This window comes from Monodon monoceros, unplaced genomic scaffold (genome assembly GCF_005190385.1).
Source record: "Monodon monoceros isolate NGI ecotype Baffin Bay Population unplaced genomic scaffold, NGI_Narwhal_1 Super_Scaffold_21, whole genome shotgun sequence".
Lineage (NCBI taxonomy): Eukaryota > Metazoa > Chordata > Mammalia > Artiodactyla > Monodontidae > Monodon > Monodon monoceros.
In genome coordinates this window covers 34,609,283-34,627,942 of record NW_021703778.1, presented here as the reverse complement: position 1 = coordinate 34,627,942, position 18,660 = coordinate 34,609,283, and the positions used below count along the sequence as shown (strand labels likewise).

General features: G+C 41.4%; 1 protein-coding gene across 4 annotated transcripts in view; it reads left to right on the top strand.

Moving 5' to 3' along the window:
* EFL1 (elongation factor like GTPase 1) overlaps positions 1-18,660 on the top strand; it is a 133,124-nt gene that overhangs the window by 28,143 nt on the left and 86,321 nt on the right. For all 4 annotated transcript variants that reach the window (XR_003795911.1, XM_029237905.1, XM_029237907.1 and 1 more), the window contains 6 exons: positions 971-1,047; positions 1,791-1,927; positions 2,944-3,066; positions 6,945-7,044; positions 10,990-11,141; positions 11,383-11,549. Coding sequence is in view for 3 of the 4 variants with exons in the window: in XM_029237905.1 (XP_029093738.1) it covers positions 971-1,047; positions 1,791-1,927; positions 2,944-3,066; positions 6,945-7,044; positions 10,990-11,141; positions 11,383-11,549 (756 nt within the window). In the remaining variant the exon portion in view is untranslated. The remainder of the gene's footprint in view (positions 1-970; positions 1,048-1,790; positions 1,928-2,943; positions 3,067-6,944; positions 7,045-10,989; positions 11,142-11,382; positions 11,550-18,660) is intronic.

Here is an 18,660-nt window from a genome sequence, read left to right as displayed (position 1 = left end):
TTAAAATCTTTCTATAAACAGTGTATTTAAGAAGGAGCCAGTGTATGAAGTGGGAAAGAGCATGGTCTGAGAATCCAGCTCTGTTTGAATCTCAGCTCCACCACTTACTAGTTCCGTGACATTTGTCTCAGTTTTTTTCATCTGCAAATTGGAGATGGTAATACTTACAGGGTGGTTAGGATAATTATATGAACTATCCAAGAAAAGTCTTTAGAACAGTTCCTGTCACATAAGGACCCTATTACATCATTTACATAATCATTCTACATGAATGTAGAATCTACATAAATCCTATAAGATTGGACATAGTTTTTATTTCTGTTTCACAAATATTTCGATATTTTAAGTAAAGCTGTGGTGGGCATCTTGATAAATACATTTTTATGTCTTGACAATGAGCTTTTTTTAACCAGGCATTCAAAGGTAATGGCCTGATTTCCCAATACCTTGCCAATAGTTCTTGAGAAAGAGGGTATCAGTTTATATTCCAGCTCTTGTATATTATCCATCTCAAAGTGCTCTTGCTATTATTCTGTACAGTTTGGTAAGAGAAATAATAGGGGTTTTTTTTTGTTTTTTTTAATATCTTCTTCCTTGAAGTTGAACATTTTTCATGTTTAAGAACATTCTTTAGAACAAAGTCCATGGAAATTTTAGAGTGAAGTTTTAGCTCTCAGCTTGGGTATCATGTATTTCTTTGATGGCAGTGAAAGGACAACTGCAGTGATATATCCCCCAAATGGTCTTGTTTGTGAAGTCCATGGTTCCTGGAGGAAGAGAACAGTGAGTTGTTACTGATTGTGGATTATTGGCTTTTTAGAGCATTCTTTTAGCTACTTTCCTCCACTTTTCTGTTGAGTAAATATTTTCTGGTAGAAATGAAACACTGATAATAAAACATGTCAAGAATGAATATGTAAGATACTGATGAAATATTCAGAAATTTAAGCCCATTCATCCTTTTTTACAGGCAAAAGGAAAGAAACCTTTATTTGTACAGTTGATCCTGGAAAATATATGGAGTTTGTATGATGCTGTCTTGAAAAAGTAAGGCTGTTATAAATTGTTACATAAATTGGGCAGTATAATTTGCCTCACTTTTCAGTTTGATGAGTCACACTTCAGAAAGCTGAGATAGACTGAAAAAATGAACAGAGCCTTTACAGAGGAGTTGATTACAGGGCTTGGAAACAATTTAAAGGAGTATGTGTAACCCAAGTAAAGGGTGACAGGAGGGAGAGAACAGCCATATTTTATAGAGTGCTGAGGTGAAGAGATATAAAGGATGGAAAGAAACATTAGACTTTTGTTTATACAAACTCAGTTTAAAATAAAATAGTAATTGTAGTAGAAAAGATGCTTGATATCAAGGATTACTAATGGGGCACTTGGGGGAAAAACTTGCCTGATACAAGTGGAAAAGAATGTTTGCTTCAGTAAATTTCTAAGTTGTTCCAGAGATGGAATAATGATTTTTTAGTATTTATTTATACAATTGCTTTACCAGTTGACATAGCTTTTTTAGGGAGATTGTGGAATGGTGCTTCGTGGGACGTTTTAAAGAAAAGTTCATTTGGAAGTGTATGGGTAGAGGTCGAGCAGTTTTCTCCTGTGGCAGGAGCCCCTTCAAGCATTTTTATTTTTTTGTAGTAAAAGTAATACATTAGGAATAAATGTGTCAAACAATGTTGAGTCCCTTTTCCTCACTACTCCTTTGTGTCTTTATGTGATCTTTCTCTCTCCTCACCCCTCACCCCCCACCCCCCACCCATCCTGTACGTTTACTATAGGGACAAAGAAAAAATTGATAAAATCGTGACTTCTTTAGGATTAAAAATTGGAGCCCGAGAGGCACGGCATTCAGACCCTAAAGTTCAGATCAATGCTATTTGCAGTCAGTGGCTTCCCATATCTCAGGCTGTTCTTGGTATCCTTTATTTTAATGGTTTTTAATGAAATCATAGATTTGACTAAATAAGAAAAACCAGTGTGTTATTGGCAATCCGGAAATCCTCTGAAAATAACGCATTTCCATCCAAAGTCTTCTGGGGTTATTTAAGGTTCCACCATGAAACTGTATTAAGTACTTTAAAAATGAATATATTAATATTAACTAGGACTAATACTAATATCAACCTGAATGTTCTTAAAAAATGTTTTTAGTTTTTGTTTAGTAATCTGTAAAATAAAAACTTTTAGACTAAGATTTACATATAAGTAGATAATTTAGATGTTTGTGTTAGGATCACTGGTTCATTTTATTTATTTATTTTTGAATTTTATTTTATTTATTTTTTTATACAGCACTGGTTCATTTTAGACCCATATTTTCGTTAGCTTGTTGATACTTCCTCTCACATTGGTGATTCCAAAAGGACTTGATTTTAAATGGCTTACATTAACTAAAGTGATTTTATAGATGAATTTAGACTATCTTCTCTTCCTTGACCTGTGTGTACTCGGCCGTACCGCTGCAGTGGGCTGGGGGTGCAGCGTCCTGGGAGTGAACCAGCAGTGGATCTCAGAGCTGTGATAGACACATACCCCTACAGTGGCACTCGCTCTGGTGGGGGACCTTCTTGTATCATAGCTTGTGGCTGATGGTTGTTTTATACCAGTTTATGAAACCACATAAAAGATTTTGAGGACTTAAAAGGTCACAGTTAGCCGTGCTCCTAAGTTCTGTTGTCCTTCCTCACTTGTTCCATAGGATGTCAGTGTTAGAATATCTATCATGAGGATCCTTTCTGGGCTCTAGAGTGTCCATGAACTCCCTGAAATTGTATCCATATTTTGAGATGTGATATATGGCGTAGTGCTGCCTTATAGCCCAGGCATCTTATAGATATACATTGTTACCTCAGTATTTAGTGCATACTGTGACTCTCTGCCATGGTGGAGGGCACTTGCTCAAGGTTTTGAGTCCTTAACAGCAGACTTCAGCTATGGTGTGTCAGAAACTTCCTAGTCCCCTTGATATTACAGCCGAGAGAGTGGAGAAACTGATGTGCGCAGGATCGCAAACATTTGATTCTCTTCCACCGGAAACCCAGGCACTGAAAGCAGGTGAGGTAAAGATGAACACAGCAGGTAACATATTTTTGAGTCCTAAGTCCAGACTACTCTAGACCAATTTGCTAAATGCTAGTTTGCTAAATGGCCAAATGGCCAATTCCACAGACAAACAATTTCACAAACATTTCACCAGTTGCCTTTTGTTTTCTAACATTTCAGTTTTGCTAGAGCCATTTTGCTCTGCCAGTGGAGTGGGGATACCAGAGGCTCTGAGACCGCTACCTTTTGCCCTGATCACATTTCATAATCTTATAATCATGCTGTATTCCATCCTCCTAAACAGCCAGGAATGTGTTCCTAAAGTGCCATATCACCACCATGGCTGTGTCCCCAGGGACTGTGGAAAAGTGATTTCAGGGGCTGTGCTGCTCTGTTTTTTTTTTTTTTTTTTTTTTCTTTTGCGGTACACAGGCCTCTCACTGTTGTGGCCTCTCCCCTTGCGGAGCACAGGCTCCGGACGCGCAGGCCCAGCGGCCATGGCTCACGGGCCCAGCCGCTCCACGGCATGTGGGATCTTCCCGGACCGGGGCACGAACCCGTGTCCCCTGCATCGGCAGGCGGACTCTCAACCACTGCGCCACCAGGGAAGCCCAGTGCTGCTCTTTTGAAGCCCCGTATATGCGCTCCCCATGAGAGGGATCCTCCCATTCCAAGGTCCGTGTGGCTCCATGAAATTCATGTGTATGTACTCACTTTCTCCTATCCTTTTTCTCCCAATCTACTGAATTTGTAGCCCCTGCCCCCCAAGTCACTGCTGTTCTCAGGGCCACTGTTGACTGTCCTTTGTTATATCTTTCAGCCAGTTCTCAATCCTCACCTGACTAGATCCGTCACTACCATTTGACATGGTCGATCACTCCTTCCTCCTTGGGTCATTTTTTCCCTTGACTTCCAGGCTTCCACATACTCCTACTTTCTCCCTGTCTCCCTGGCTATTTATTCTTTTTTTCTTTTTTTTTTTTAAAAAAACAGAAAAATCAAACAAAAGTTTAATAACATATATACATGGGACAGACCCAGGAAAACAGAATAACTGGCCGAAACCCTCACCTTAAATACTGTGAGTGGTTTAGGACTTCAAAGGGGAGGAAGGCAATTCACATGAAGACGGAAAAACAAAAGTTTGGTTGAAAAGAATGTTTGCTGGGCTGTGCAGAGACTCTGGGACACAGAGTGGACTCTGATCTCTAGGTCCTTCCAGTTTTCCCCACCACACCCGTCCCATATTCTTTGCAGTGATAGCTGCATATCCTTTTCTGGTGATAGCTCTATTCCGGGACCAGGTCCTTTATCTAAATTCTTTAGACAGCTAAGGGGACATAAAAAGAAAGACTTCCTGAGTCTTCTGCTTCTTAAAAATAATCAGCCTAAATTAATCCTCATGCCAGAGAAACACATTCTGGGGTGGCAAATTTTGCTCTTCAACAGTTCTCCCTTTGAAACGTCTTCAAGGAGTGTCACAGTCCAGAAGCTGAGTTCGTAGATTGTTCCATCTCATTAAACCAGTCTCAGGCCTGACAGGAAGTCTGTCTAGTTAAATTCATTTCTGGAGGCAGTGATGCAGGTGGGCTCTCAAAGTTAGGCTTATAAGGTGCAAGCAATCGGGTATTATAAGAGGCATTTCTGTGGAGACAGAAGAAAAAGGTTAATGGTTGGAGCAAATTATAAACCAACTTCTGAACCTAGGAGGCAGCCAGTCAAGATTTCTAGATGTCAGAGTCAAGTATCTGCATTGTGAAATGTCGTTGATGATGTCGTTGAGCGTTCAGGTAAACTTTCTGAGCGGCTTACACAGCAACGGGCCTGAAGATTGTCTAAACATGGGATGTTGTGTGGTGGTCTCTCTCAAATGTATTGCAGGTTGTTCAGCTTCAGTTTGCAGGGCTTCAGGAAAGGGGCAGCTTTGGTTCTCAGTGATTCCGAATCAGAAGTGGGAGAAAAATTGGAAATGTGACTTTGGAGAGTTGTAGCCAAATATTTGAGGAAACTAGAAGAATTCAGGATCCAGTCCAGTTTACCAGTAGAAAAACAAAACCTCGAAGATGATAACAGAACTAGAATCGAATATCCACAAGTGTGTATTATAGTTTCTATTGAAACATAATTTTTTTTCTCTGAAATCACCCTCATTTCTACCCAAGATAGCCAAATTAAGACTAATTTGTTTGCAAAGTAAGTTTAGTTTCATTAAACTTGGCCTGATTATTTTTATAGGTCCAGGAAGAATAGCAGCTGACCATATAGGCTCTTTTAAATCTGCTTTGCTGGAACTTTTCATAAGGAATTTCCAGATTGAACTTCTAATAGCCTCTTGAGGCTCCGGACGCGCAGGCTCAGTGGCCATGGCTCGTGGGCCCAGCCACTCCGCGGCATGTGGGATCTTCCCAGACCGGGCACGAACCCTTGTCCCCTGCATCGGCAGGCAGACTCTCAACCACTGCGCCACCAGGGAAGCCCTGGCTGTTTATTCTTAATCTCTTTTTCCAGTTCCTCTCCATCCTCTGACTTTTTAACTGTGGGATACCCCAAAGCAAGGCTTAGTCTTTGGACCTCATCTGTTTTCTACCTGCTGATCTTGTCCAGTCTCAAGGCTTTACATGACAACGGCATGCTCTTAATTCCCACATTTATCTCATGCCCCTGCATCGAGTCCATCTGCAAATCCTGTTTACTCTTCCTTTGAAATATATCCAGAACAACTACTTTTCAACATTTCCACTTCTGCCTCCCTGGGTCCTCCCTGGACCATGATCTCTCATCTGGTTATTACAATAGCTTTCCAGCTGGTATCCCTGCTGCTGTTCTTGATAGCCTTTCGTGTTTTCTCAACACTCCAGCCAGGGTGATCCTGTTAAAAATTGAAGTCAGGGAGTGTCACTTTGTTCCTCACAGCCTTTCAAAGTTTTCCCTGGCAAGACTTCTGATAGATATTTAATTCTTGCTTCCTTTATTCCTTATTTGAATTTTGTTTTTGTTTTCGTTTTTTCTCTACGTGGGCCTCTCACTGTTGTGTCCTCTCCTGTTGTGGAGCACAGGCTCTGGACGCGCAGGCTCAGCGGCCATGGCCCACGGGCCCAGCCGCTTCGCGGCATGTGGGATCCTCCCGGACTGGGGTATGAGCCCGTGTCCCCTGCATTGGCAGGCGGACTCCCAACAACTGCACCACTAGGGAATCCCCCTTTTTTGAATTTTACTGTTGAATTCTTTATGTGTGAATTATTTTGATGTGGGGTGATTTTTTAAAAAAATTACTAACCGATGGTTTTTTATCTTAACCAATGTTTTTTTCTGTAGGTTAAGAAAAATGTCAATATGTTGATAGGAAATTGTGTTAAAATTTATAGATTTAGGGGAAATTGACATCTTTATAGTATTGAATCTTAATTCATTTCTAAGGTTTTTGGTTATTATCATGATAAGATGTTTTATTTTCTAACTTGTTTTTGTGAGGGATTGGAAAAGCTACTGGTTTTTATGTATTTATTAGTAAGCTACCTATTGACTGTTGACCTTTGGTAAAATTTCTCAGTTCTATCCCTTCTCCACAGGAAACATTTCTGAGGGCTTATGGTGGGTGGTTAGGCCCATTTCCTAGCTTTAGTTCTATGTGGGAGTTCCTCCAGCCCTTCTCCCACCCTATCAGTTTTGCTTTTCTTTCCTCATTTCTGCCAGTTCTCTTGCTCTTGCTCTACTATTTTTCTAGCAATTTTATACTTTTCCAGATGCAATTTTATCATAGTGGTAAAAGATTATAGGTTGCTTGTATATTTAGATGATGCCATGTTCTAAACTTCGTAATTGTTCTCAGAAAAATCTGGCTCTTTAATAATGGGAAAAAACAGTAACAGTTTTATTTCCTGTCTCTTTAGCTTTTATGAAATGTGGAAGCGAAGACACTGCTCCGGTTATTATCTTTGTTTCCAAAATGTTTGCAGTTGATGCTAAGGCTTTGCCTCAGAATAAGCAAAGGTAAGGATAAAGGCAAAGTTGGGCTGGGCCAGGGAAGTGGTGTAGGTGTGACGGGGCTGCAGTGAGGGTGTGGGTGGGAAGGTGCAGATAACGCTTTCTCTCCTCAGCCTGGAATTCGTATGCCGCAGCCCCTGCGGGAACATAAAATCTGCAGGGTACTTTATCTTTTTGTGATACCTCTGTGGGAGATGGTTGTTGAAATCAGCTCCGGGACTGTTGATTTGAATTCATGTCAGTTTGAAGAGCAGTAAGAGTAGTGGTAGCCACAGTTAACTTTTATTGAACATCAGGCAGGGTCTAATCTGAGCCTGTCTTGTCCGCCCTAGTAGAGATTGTTGGATGGGTGAGTATCTCTGCTGATCTTCGTGTGTATTGTGTGTGTGTGGAGGGAGATGGCTCATTTCTCAAGTTTCCAGAGTCTTGGAGGATCTATTCTACATCGTATGAGTTGGTCATGTGTCTTCCCCTCCTTCCCACCTGCACTGCCCCCCACCCCTCACTAGTATAAATGATTAGATCCCGATCATTTCTTGTGAGAGTTATTGCAGCAGTCTCCTAGCTGGTTCCCCTGCCCCAGTATCTAACTCTGCCAGTCCATTTGCCATCCTTCCTTCAGTATGATTTTGGTGTCTGGAATGAAAAGATTCACTCGATATAGGAGCTTGGAAGCTCCTCTTCTGTGCTATCCACAGCTACTCTGGGGGCATTCTGTGTAACAATTTTTCAAGTAACCTGAGAGAAAGGATATAAATATTACTTCTGAAGAAGGTCCTGGTACCTCCGGCAGCATCTCAGATCTTACTCTTTTATGTTATAATTAATAATGATGATAACACTAATGATTGGCTGCAGTTTATTAAGCTTATAATATTCCTGCCTCACCATTGATGATGCCACTTAGATCTAACAACCGTCCTGCAATGGAACTGTTTAATGTTTCAGTCTTACCTGAGGAAATTAAGAGGCCTTAAAAAGATTAAGTAGTGCACTCGAGGTTACATAGCTAGAAGGAGGGCAAAACAGTATTTGAATCTATATCTGTGGAGCTTGAAAACCTATGGTCTTCTACTTCGCTGTGTGGAATCTGGCCTACGTCATCCTGTGCAGTTTTTAACGTCCACCTCTAAATCTCGGCAGGCAGCCTTCCAACCTGCCTGCCCTTTCTAGATTCTGGGCCTTTGCTTTTGCTGTTCTCAAGTGTACTCTTATCAAATTCTTGCTGAATACTTACTTGCTGATAAGTACCTGTTAGGTAACATCCTATTAGGAGTTTTTGAGGCAGTTCCTCTCCCTCTGAATCCTGAGTCTTTGTGTTCCTTTGGCTTCCTTCTTGAGAACCAACTTCTTGTAGTAACAAGACGTGATCTTCAGATAGAAGCCGCGTTCCTTGGTCCCTTGGTTCCCATCATCTCAGCTACCTGGTGGTGTGGTTACTGATTGTACCAACTACGGCCAGCTTTCCAGCCCTTTCTCTGACACTCTCCCAGCCCACCCCTTGGCCAGCTTCGCAGAGGCCAGAGCAGGAACATTCAGCTTGGAATCCTGAGGGTGGGTGCTTTTGTGTCGTTGCCTCTTTTCCTTTCTTCTCCAGATTCATCTCCCCAGTCTGCCATTTGACGCTCCAGTCAGCATTCTCACCTCTGGTCTCCTTCATCCCTGCTGTTGCTGACTGCCATCCCCTCAGAACTGTCATCCATAGTTAGCTCAACTACAGCCTCAATAACTCACCACCCACAGATGTTCCTTGACTAGTAGAGCTCTGTTTTCTTGCAAATAAATTCCTCTTTATTCTCAATAAATACTAGTTTACACAATGGGTTCTTCATATAAAACCTTGCTGACTTCTCTTCCGTCTGCTCTGTTTGCCTCTGCCACCACTCCTGGTACTCACAGCAGTGCCTGGCACATAGTAGACGTTAACTGGATGGATTGGATAAACATGTAGATGGACAGCAAGCCTGCCTGCATTTGATGTTGATTAGTAAACATAAAATGCTAATCATGTTGTGAGCTCAGGCGGAACGAGGGTTTAATATGTGTGAACAGGCATGCTTCTTTCTTAACCAAAGCTAAAATAAAGCCACATTTACTTAATGTGATGATGATTTTATCGTCTTTAATTCCTTCTGGATGGGAGACATAGCCTGATGGTCACGAGTGTAGAGTTTGGAGTTATCTGTATTTGAATTACGGCTCCTCCATTTATTGTCTGTGTCACTTTGGGTCGTTATGTAAATTTCCTAAGCCTCCAGTTTCTCGTCTGTAAAGTAGGAGTAATAATACCTGTGTCATTTGTTTTGATAAATATGTGCTATAATATACGTAGAGTGAAGAACACAATGTCCGTATCATAGTGATAAGCCCATTGGAAGAGACCGTTTCTCTCCATGTGCTAACAAGTTCATCGGGGGTTTTTTTCCCACCCTGTTTGTAGTAATAATAATGTATTCTGCATTTATATTTTAATTCATACTTTTCAGATACTCTTATAAAAGATTTTAGCAAAAGTCCAGAAACAAGGTAAGTTATCTAAGGATTGATTGAAGGAGCAGCTGGAGTGTGTAGCCTGAAGAAGAGAAGGGGGAGGGGAAGGGCATGAATGCAGATGGTTGAAAGGAAAGCAGAGGGAAGAAGGTTTGCTGGATGTTGCTCCAGAAGACAGAACAAGAGCCATGACGAGAAATTATGAGGAAGCGGCTTTTGTCCTGTGTTTGAAAGGCCTTTAACATGTAGAGCTTCCAGTAAGGAGGAGCTTATCTCTTGTAGCGAAACTGCCAACAGGTTTGATTGCCCAACGACACCTGAGCAAGCCATTCTCAAAGATCGCGCTCTCATTTTTTTGTGTCTTACAGCACAGCCCTACCACCTGCATTGGGATGGGTCTGACTAGAAGGGGCCGACTCCTAGAACCGAATTCTTCGATTTCAAGGGGCAGGTGCTAAGGGAGTAGCATTGGTGTCCAGCCCTAGTGGGAGGTCTTGTCTAGCAGGCAGGTGTCTGAAGAGGATAGCAGTGGACAGTCAGTGACTTAAGCGTTCACCTCCCAGGGTAGCCCACACAAAGTAAAAAGGGGTTTTAGGGTACCTGACATCAGGATCTCTAAGAGCATGTGGCCATTTAGAATGCACATGGACAGGACACTCTCAGAATGGCCATCTGAATGGACTCCAGTGCTTAAGGAGAGAGAAGGGGAATGGGGAATGGCAGGTTGGGAGACGAGATTATCAGCCAGGTGTCAAGTCAGAGACCAGGGGGTGAAGCAGGAATCATAAAATCACAGTGGGGGACAGCAGGGGAGGCAGGCACAAAGTGACAGGATCAAGCAACGTGACCCACCCCCCCAGATGAACCCCCCAGCAGACAGCCAGACACACCCGCGCACTGCCTTTTCTCTGGTGGTACGTGGGTCTAACACAATGACTGATAATCACCATTTGACCTCTTATCCTGATGAGTCGCCAGCGTTCAGCCTGACCCTTCTTCTTGGACCCCAGTTCTCCATGAAGATACATTTTTGTACTTGAGGAGAAAACCTCAGTTTCTCATTGAAGTCTTATGCTTGTCTCTCTACGGGGGTATTCTGAGCCCCGGTGTCTGTTACTCACACCCTTCCTTTTCCTGTCCTTTGCCTTATTGAGGAGGAACATCGGTACCTAAGAAAGGTTCCGTGCTGTTGTGTGTGGCTCTGTGTGGGGACATGGGCTCTCGCATGTCAGTTCATAAGCTCAGACTAGCTGAGGACGCAGCATTCTCAGAGAAAGCCCGATAGGCCTTCTCTCTTCTTGCTGCAGTGGGGAGAGAACTTGGAGAAACCTTCCGCCCAGAAGGGACTGGGGACCAACCATCATCTTCTCCAGCCACGTTAATACTTGCTGTTTCTCTACTTGAAGAGACTGAGAGATGCTTAATGTTGCCAAGTGTTAACGTATCTGTGGTATCCTGTAGACCTCTCACTCAGGAGGAGATTGCTGAGAGGCATGAACATGCAAGACGAAGGCACGCGGAGAAGCTGGCAGCCGCGCAGGGCCAAGCACCCTTGGAGCCCACCCAGGACAGGAGTGACCTTGAAACGAGTCCACAGGGAGAAGAGCTGAAAGGTATAGCTTTCCTAAATAGGCTTTGGTGAGACGGGATTTTTACTTAACTTGGGACACTCATCCTTTAGCTCTTGGGCTTTTTAGCTTTAAAGGTAGCTTTTATCAGTATACTTTCATTCTTGGTGTTTCCTTGCTGAAACTGGGCTAAATATAGCATATTCCCTGTTCCCTCTGAGTTTCTCAGCAGTCCCTGGATTGGAGAGAGCATTCCTGGCACTCATTATCCTTTGGCTTCTGGCAGGTGATGAGCAAGAGGTGGAGAGTGAGACCCCTAAACCTGTGCCCCAGGAAGGAAATGACCGAGAGCCTTTTATTGCATTTGCTCGAGTATTCAGTGGCGTGGCTCGAAGAGGAAAGAAAATTTTCGTCTTGGGGCCCAAATACAGTCCTCTTGAGTTTTTGCAGCGGGTAAGAATTGGAAGTAAAATGTTAGTTTATTGTTTCAGGGTTCTGATACTTTGTCAGATTGGTTGAGATTGGTGATTACCTTATTAGTAGATTTATTTTGTCTCTAGAAAGGCACATTCAGGTGAATCCATGTACTTCCTCTCGTGTTAATTCAGTAACATTTGGTAAATCTGTCTCGCTTAGTAGCATTTAGGAAATTAAACCAGTATATGAACCAAGTTTTCAAACCTTATTTAGTTAATTTTAAGGCTTTTCTGCTCAAGACTAGAGGAAGGAACTGGTAAGAACAGATGTCATGTTGGAGCCAGGGCAATAGCAGATGTTCAAGAAATAGAAAGATCCAAAAACTAGGTGGTACAGGCCAAAGGCATGGGCAGTGAGCAGGTGATAGGCAACAGTTTCTTGGCAGGCAGATCCCAGAAATTGATCAGGAGGGTCTGAAAGTCAGTGAACAGCCAGCATCTAAATATGTCTGAGCCAAAGGGCAAGTAAGAAACCACAAGCTAGAGCTGTCAGAACATTTTTAGACATAAACAAGGTATATATGTAGTAAATACATGATAAAGGTCATAGGATGAATGCCAGAGGTCCAGGGAGCCAGTCAGGATCAGCAAGAAGCAGTAAGTTAGGAGCTTCTAAGACGTGCAGCGTCACGAGCAGAAAAGCACGTGCTCCTCTCCTTGCAGGTTAACCAGGGGAGCTGCTGTATGAATGAGAGAGAGGGAGATGGCAGTTGACGGAAGTCTGTGCCGTCAGATGCCTTGCTTTGAATGCTAATTCCATCAGTTTTAGCAGTCTGATCCTTGGACATTGCAGTGCTGAGTGGTGGCTAAGCAGTTCGTGCTAGTCTGTAACATGTTTGGATTTAGCAAGAAGGAGCGCAGCAGTTGGTGTGTATAGGGTTAGGTTTTATGGGAGGGAGAAAGTGCTGTGATGGCATGTATAAAAATCCATTGATGATCATCTTACAATCTTGGTTTACACATAATTGATAGTTTGTTATTTATCAGAAAGGGTGCTCTTGGTTAATTTTTTTCCTTTTTTACTCTCTAAACTGTCAAGAGGAGTAAGAAATTGTTATTTAGTGAAACACTGATTTATTGGGCATTAGAAATTCCACGAGGACTCCAGTTTCTCTTCTGTACGTAGTGTATCTTTGCTCTTGTGGGGCTCAGGATTGAAATCAACTGCTTATGGGTTAGATGACTAAAGCAGGAATGATAAAATGAATTGACAGCACAAGTGACTCCTTATTTCAGTAATTGGATCCCCGTAAAACCTAATTTCAGCTACCTAAAAAAAAAAAATGAATATTTCAGACATATCCCTTCCTGGAATTTTGTGTTTATCCTTTGTATTATTTTTTTCTATTGCTGCATGTTACAGATGACCACAAATTTAGCAGCTTAAAACAATACATGTTTTCTCATCTCACAGTTTTGTTTTCGTTTTTTAATTGGTCCTGCCTTCCAGTGTAGCCCAGAGCAAAGCCACTCTGCCTTATCAAGCACACACTGTGTACTTTACTTAATCCTTACCACCATCATCACTCAACCGTCCTGCCATGAGTTTAGTATTATTTTACTATTTTCTTTTTACAAATGAGAAACCAGAGACTCAAAGAGTTTGAAAAACTTGCCCAAAGTCACACAGCTAGGAAGTGGTGGGTCAGGGCTTTGAATTCATATCTGTATGGCCCCCAAAGCCTGTGCTTTTTCCACTACACCAGTGGTTCTCAAAGTGTGATCCCAAGACAAGACCAGCAGTACCGGCATCTCCTGTGAACTTGTTAGAAGTGCAGATTCTCAGGCGCTGCTCCAGAGCTACTGAAGAAGACATTCTGGGGGGTTAGACCCAGGAATCTGTTTTAATAATCCTTCCTGGTGATTTCCTTGCCTGTTCAAGTTTCAGAACCACTGCCTACCATTCTGCTTCCCCACCTGGCTGCTGCTTCTGTTCACATCTGACCGAGAATTTATAGGTGACTTCTCTAGGGCTGGACATTACTATGTCTCTGGAGCAGAAATGTGCTGCACACACACACCCTTCCCCCAAACACATACACACACATACTCGGTAACCAGAGTCATTTTTTTTTTTTTTTTTTGCGGTACACGGGCCTCTCACCATTGTGGCCTCTCCCGTTGCGGAGCACAGGCTCTGGACGCGCAGGCTCAGTGGCCATGGCTCACGGGCCCAGCCGCTCCACGGCATGTGGGATCTTCCCGGACAGGGGCACGAACCTGCGTCCCCTGCATCGTCAGGCGGACACTCAACCACTGCGCCACCAGGGAAGCCCCAGAGTCATTTTTAAAACTGCAGATATGATGTATCCCTTTCCTACTTAAAGTTCTTCAGTGTCTCCCCAGTGCACTAAGGAGAAAGCCCAAACTCCTCAGTGTGGCTTTTGTGTGATGTATCCCTTACCTGTTTTCCAGCCTCCTGTCTACACAGACCTATTCATGTTTGCTACGCACATGAACTAGAAATGTTGTCATCACCCGGGAGCTTGTTAGAAATACAGAATCTCAGGCCCCACCCCAGACCTGCTGAATCAGACTCTGCATTTTTTTTTTTAAATATCAACCTTAAGTTTATTTCTTTTTGAATTTTATTTTATCTATTTTTTTATACAGCAGGTTCTTATTAGTTACCCATTTTATACTTATTAGTGTATACATGTCAATCCCAATCTCCCAGTTCATCACCCCCCCCAGCCACTTTGTCCCCCTTGGTGTCCATACGTCTCTACATCTGTGTCTCTATTTCTGCCCTGCAAACCAGTTGATCTGTACCATTTTTCTAGGTTCCACATATATGCGTTAATATATGATATTTGTTTTTCTGTTTGACTTACTTCACTCTGTATGACAGTCACTAGATCCATCCACGTCTCTACAGATGACCCAGTTTCATTCCTTTTTATGGCTGAGTAATATTTCATTGTGTATATGTACCACATCTTTATCCATTCGTCTGTCGATGGGCATATAGGTTGCTTCCATGACCTGGCTATTGTAAATAGTGCTGCAATGAATATTGGGGTGCATGTGTGGTTTTAAATTATGGTTTTCTCTGGGTATATGCACAGTAGTGGGATCACTGGGTCATATGGTAATTCTGTTCTGAGTTTTTAAGTAACCTCCATATTGTTCTCCATAGTGGCTGTATCAATTTACATTCCCACCAACAGTGCAAGAGGGTTCCCTTTTCTCCACACCCTCTGCAGCATTTGTTGTTTGTAGATTTTCTAATGATGGCCATTCTGACCGGTGTGAGGTGATACCTCATTGTAGTTTTGATTTGCATTTCTCTAATACTTAGTGACGTTGAGCAGCTTTTCATGTGCTTCGTGGCCATCTGTATGTCTTCTTTGGAGAACTGTCTATTTAGGTCTTCTGCCCATTTTTGGATTGGGTTGTTTGCTTTTTTAATATTGAGCTGCATGAGCTGCTTGTATATTTTGGAGATTAATCCTTTGTCTGTTGATTCGTTTGCAGATATTTTCTCCCATTCTGAGGGTTGTCTTTTCATCTTGTTTGTAGTTTCCTTTGCTTTGCAAAAGCTGTTAATTTTCATTAGGTCCCATTTGTTTATTTTTGTTTTTATTTCCATTACTCTAGGGGGTGGATCAAAAAAGATCTTGCTGTGATTTATGTCAAAGAGTGTTCTTCCTATGTTTTCCTCTAAGAGTTTTAGAGTGTCTGGTCTTACGGTTAGGTCTCTAATCTATTTTGAGTTTTTTTGTGTGTATGGTGTTAGGGAGTGTTCTACTTTCATTCTTTTACATGTAGCTGTCCAGTTTTCCTAGCACCACTTATGGAAGAGAATGTCTTTTCTCCATTGTATATCCTTGCCTCGTTTGTCATAGATTAGTTGACCATAGGTGTGTGGGTTTATCTCTGGGCTTTCTATCCTGTTCCATTGATCTATATTTCTGGTTTTGTGCCAGTACCATATTGTCTTGATTACTGTAGCTTTGTAGTATAGTCTGAATTCAGGGAATCTGATTCCTCCATCTCCGTTTTTTCCCTCAAGACTACTTTGGCTATTTGGGGTCTTTTGTGTGGCCATACAAATTTTAAGATTGTTTGTTCTAGTTCTGTAAAAAATGCCATTGGTCATTTGATAGGGATTGCATTGAATCTGTAGATTGCTTTGGGTAGTATAGTCATTTTCAAAATATTGATTCTTCCAATCCAGGAACGTGGTATATCTCTCCATCTGTTGGTATCATCTTTAATTTCTTTCATCAGTGTCTTACAGTTTTCTGCATACAGGTCTTTTGTCTCCCTAGGTAGGTTTATTCCTAGGTATTTTATTCTAGGAATGCAGGAGATTTCTGTGCATTAATTTTGTATCCTGCAACTTTACCAAATTCGCTGATTAGCTCTAGTAGTTTTCTGGTGGCATCTTTAGGATTCTCTATGTATAGTATCATGTCATCTGCAAACAGTGACAGTTTTACTTCTTCTTTTCCAATATGTATTCCTTTTATTTCTTCTTCTTCTCTGATTTCCATGGGTAGGACTTCCAAAACTGTGTTGAATAATAGTGGCGAGAGTGAAATCCTTGTCTTGTTCCTGATCTTAGAGGAAATGCTTTCAGTTTTTCACCATTGAGAATGATGTTTGCTGTGGGTTTGTCGTATATGGCCTTTATTATGTTGAGGTAGGTTCCCTCTATGCACACTTTCTGGAGACTTTTTATCATAAATGGGTGGTGAATTTTGTCAGAAGCTTTTCTGCATCTATTGAGATGATCACATGGTTTTTAAGATGTTGTTAAAGATGGTGTATCACATTGATTGATTTGTGTGTATTGAAAAATCCTTGCATCCCTGGAATCAATCCCACTTGATCGTGTTGTATGATTCTTTTAATGTGTTGTTGCATTCTGTCTGCTCGTATTTTGTTGAGAATTTTTACATCTATATTCATCAGTGATATTGGTCTGTAATTTTCTTTTTTTGTAGTATCTTTGTCTGGTTTTGGTATCAGGGTGATGGTGGCCTCCTAGAATGAGTTTGGGAGTGTTCCTTCCTCTGCAATTTTTGGAAGAGTTTGAGAAGGATGGGTGTTAGATCGTCTCTAAATGTTTGATAGAATTCACCTGTGAAGCCATCTGTCCTGGACATTTGTTTGTTGGGAGATTTTTTTTTTTTTTTTTTTTGCAGTACGTGGGCCTCTCGCTGCTGTGGCCTCTCCCGTTGTGGAGCACAGGCACCGGACGCGCAGGCTCAGCGGCCATGACTCATGGGCCCAGCCGCTCCGCGGCACGTGGGATCCTCTTGAACCGGGGCATGAACCCATGTCCCCTGCATCGGCAAGCAGACTCTCAACCACTGCGCCACCAGGGAAGCCCTGTTGGAAGATTTTTAATCACGGTTTCAATTTCATTGCTTGTGATTGGTCTGTTCATATTTTCTGTTTCTTTCTGGTTCAGTCTTCGAAGGTTATAGCTTTCTAAGAATTTGTCCATTTCTTCCAGGTTGTCCATTTTATTGGCAAACAGTTGCTCATAGTAGTCTCTTAGGATGCTTTGTATTTCTGCAGTGTCTGTTGTAACTTCTCCTTTTTCATTTCTAATTTTATTGATTTTAGTCCTCTCTCTCTTTTTCTTGATGAGTCTGGCTAATGGTTTATCAATTTTGTTTTTCTCAAAGAACCAGCTTTTAGTTTTATTGATCTTTGCTGTTGTTTTCTTTGTTTCTATTTCATTTATTTCTGCTCTGATCTTTATGATTTCTTTCCTTCTGCTAACTTTGGGTTTTGTTTGTTCTTCTTTCTCTAGTTCCTTTAGGTGTCAGGTTAGATTGTTTATTTGAGATTTTTCTTGTTTCTTGAGGTAGGCTTGTATTGCTGTAAACTTCCCGTTTAGAACTGCTTTTGCTGCATCCCATAGGTTTTGGATCATCGTGTTTTCATTGTCATTTGTCTCTAGGTATTTTTTTATTTCCTCTTTGATTTCTTCAGTGATCTCTTGGTTATTTAGTAACGTATTGTTTCTCCTCTATGTGTTTGTGTTTTTTACGTTTTTTTCCCTGTAATTGATTTCTAATTTCATAGTGTTGCGGTCAGAAAAGATGCTTGAAATGGTCTCAATTTTTTAAAATTTATTGAGGCTTGATTTGTGACCCAAGATGTGATCTATCCTGGAGATTGTTCCATGTGCACTTGAGAAGAAAGTGTAATCTGCTGTTTTTGGATGGAACGTCCTATAAACATCAATTAAATCTATCTGGTTTGTTGTGTCATTTAAAGCATGTGTTTCCTTATTAATTTCCTGTTTGAATGATCTGTCCATTGGTCTAAGTGAGGTGTTAAAGTCCCCCACTATTATGTTTCTGTTGATTTCCTCTTTTATAGCTGTTAGCAGTTGCCTTATGTATTGAGGTGTTCCTATGTTAGGTGCATATATATTTATAATTGTTATATCTTCTTCTTGGATTGTTCCCTTGATCATTATGTAGTGTCCTTCCTTGTCTCTTGTAACATTCTTTATTTTAAAGTCTATTTTATCTGATATGAGTATTGCTACTCCAGCTTTCTTTTGATTTCCTTTTGCATGGAATATCTTTCCCCATCCCTTCACTTTCGGTCTGTATGTGTCCCTAGGTCTGAAGTGGGTCTCTTGTAGACAGCATATATATGGGTCTTATTTTTGTGTACATTCAGTGAGCCTGTGTCTTTTGATTGGAGCATTTAATTCATTCACATTTAAGGTAATCATCAATATGTATGTTCCTATTACCATTTTCTTAATTGTTATGGGCTTGTTTTTGTAGGTCCTTTTCTTCTCTTGTGTTTCCCACTTAGAGAAGTTCCTTTAGCCTTTGTTGTAGAGCTGGTTTGGTGGTGCTGAATTCTCTTAGCTTTTGCTTGTCTGTAAAGCTTTTGATTTCTCCATCAAATCTGAATGAGATCCTTGATAAGTAGAATAATCTTGGTTGTAGCTTCTTCCCTTTCACCATTTTAAATATATCATGCCACTCCCTTCTGGCTTGTAGAGTTTCTGCTGAGAAATCACCTGTTAACCTTATGGGAGTTCGCTTGTATGTTATTTGTCGTTTTTCCCTTGTTGCTTTCAATAATTTTTCTTTGTCTTTAAT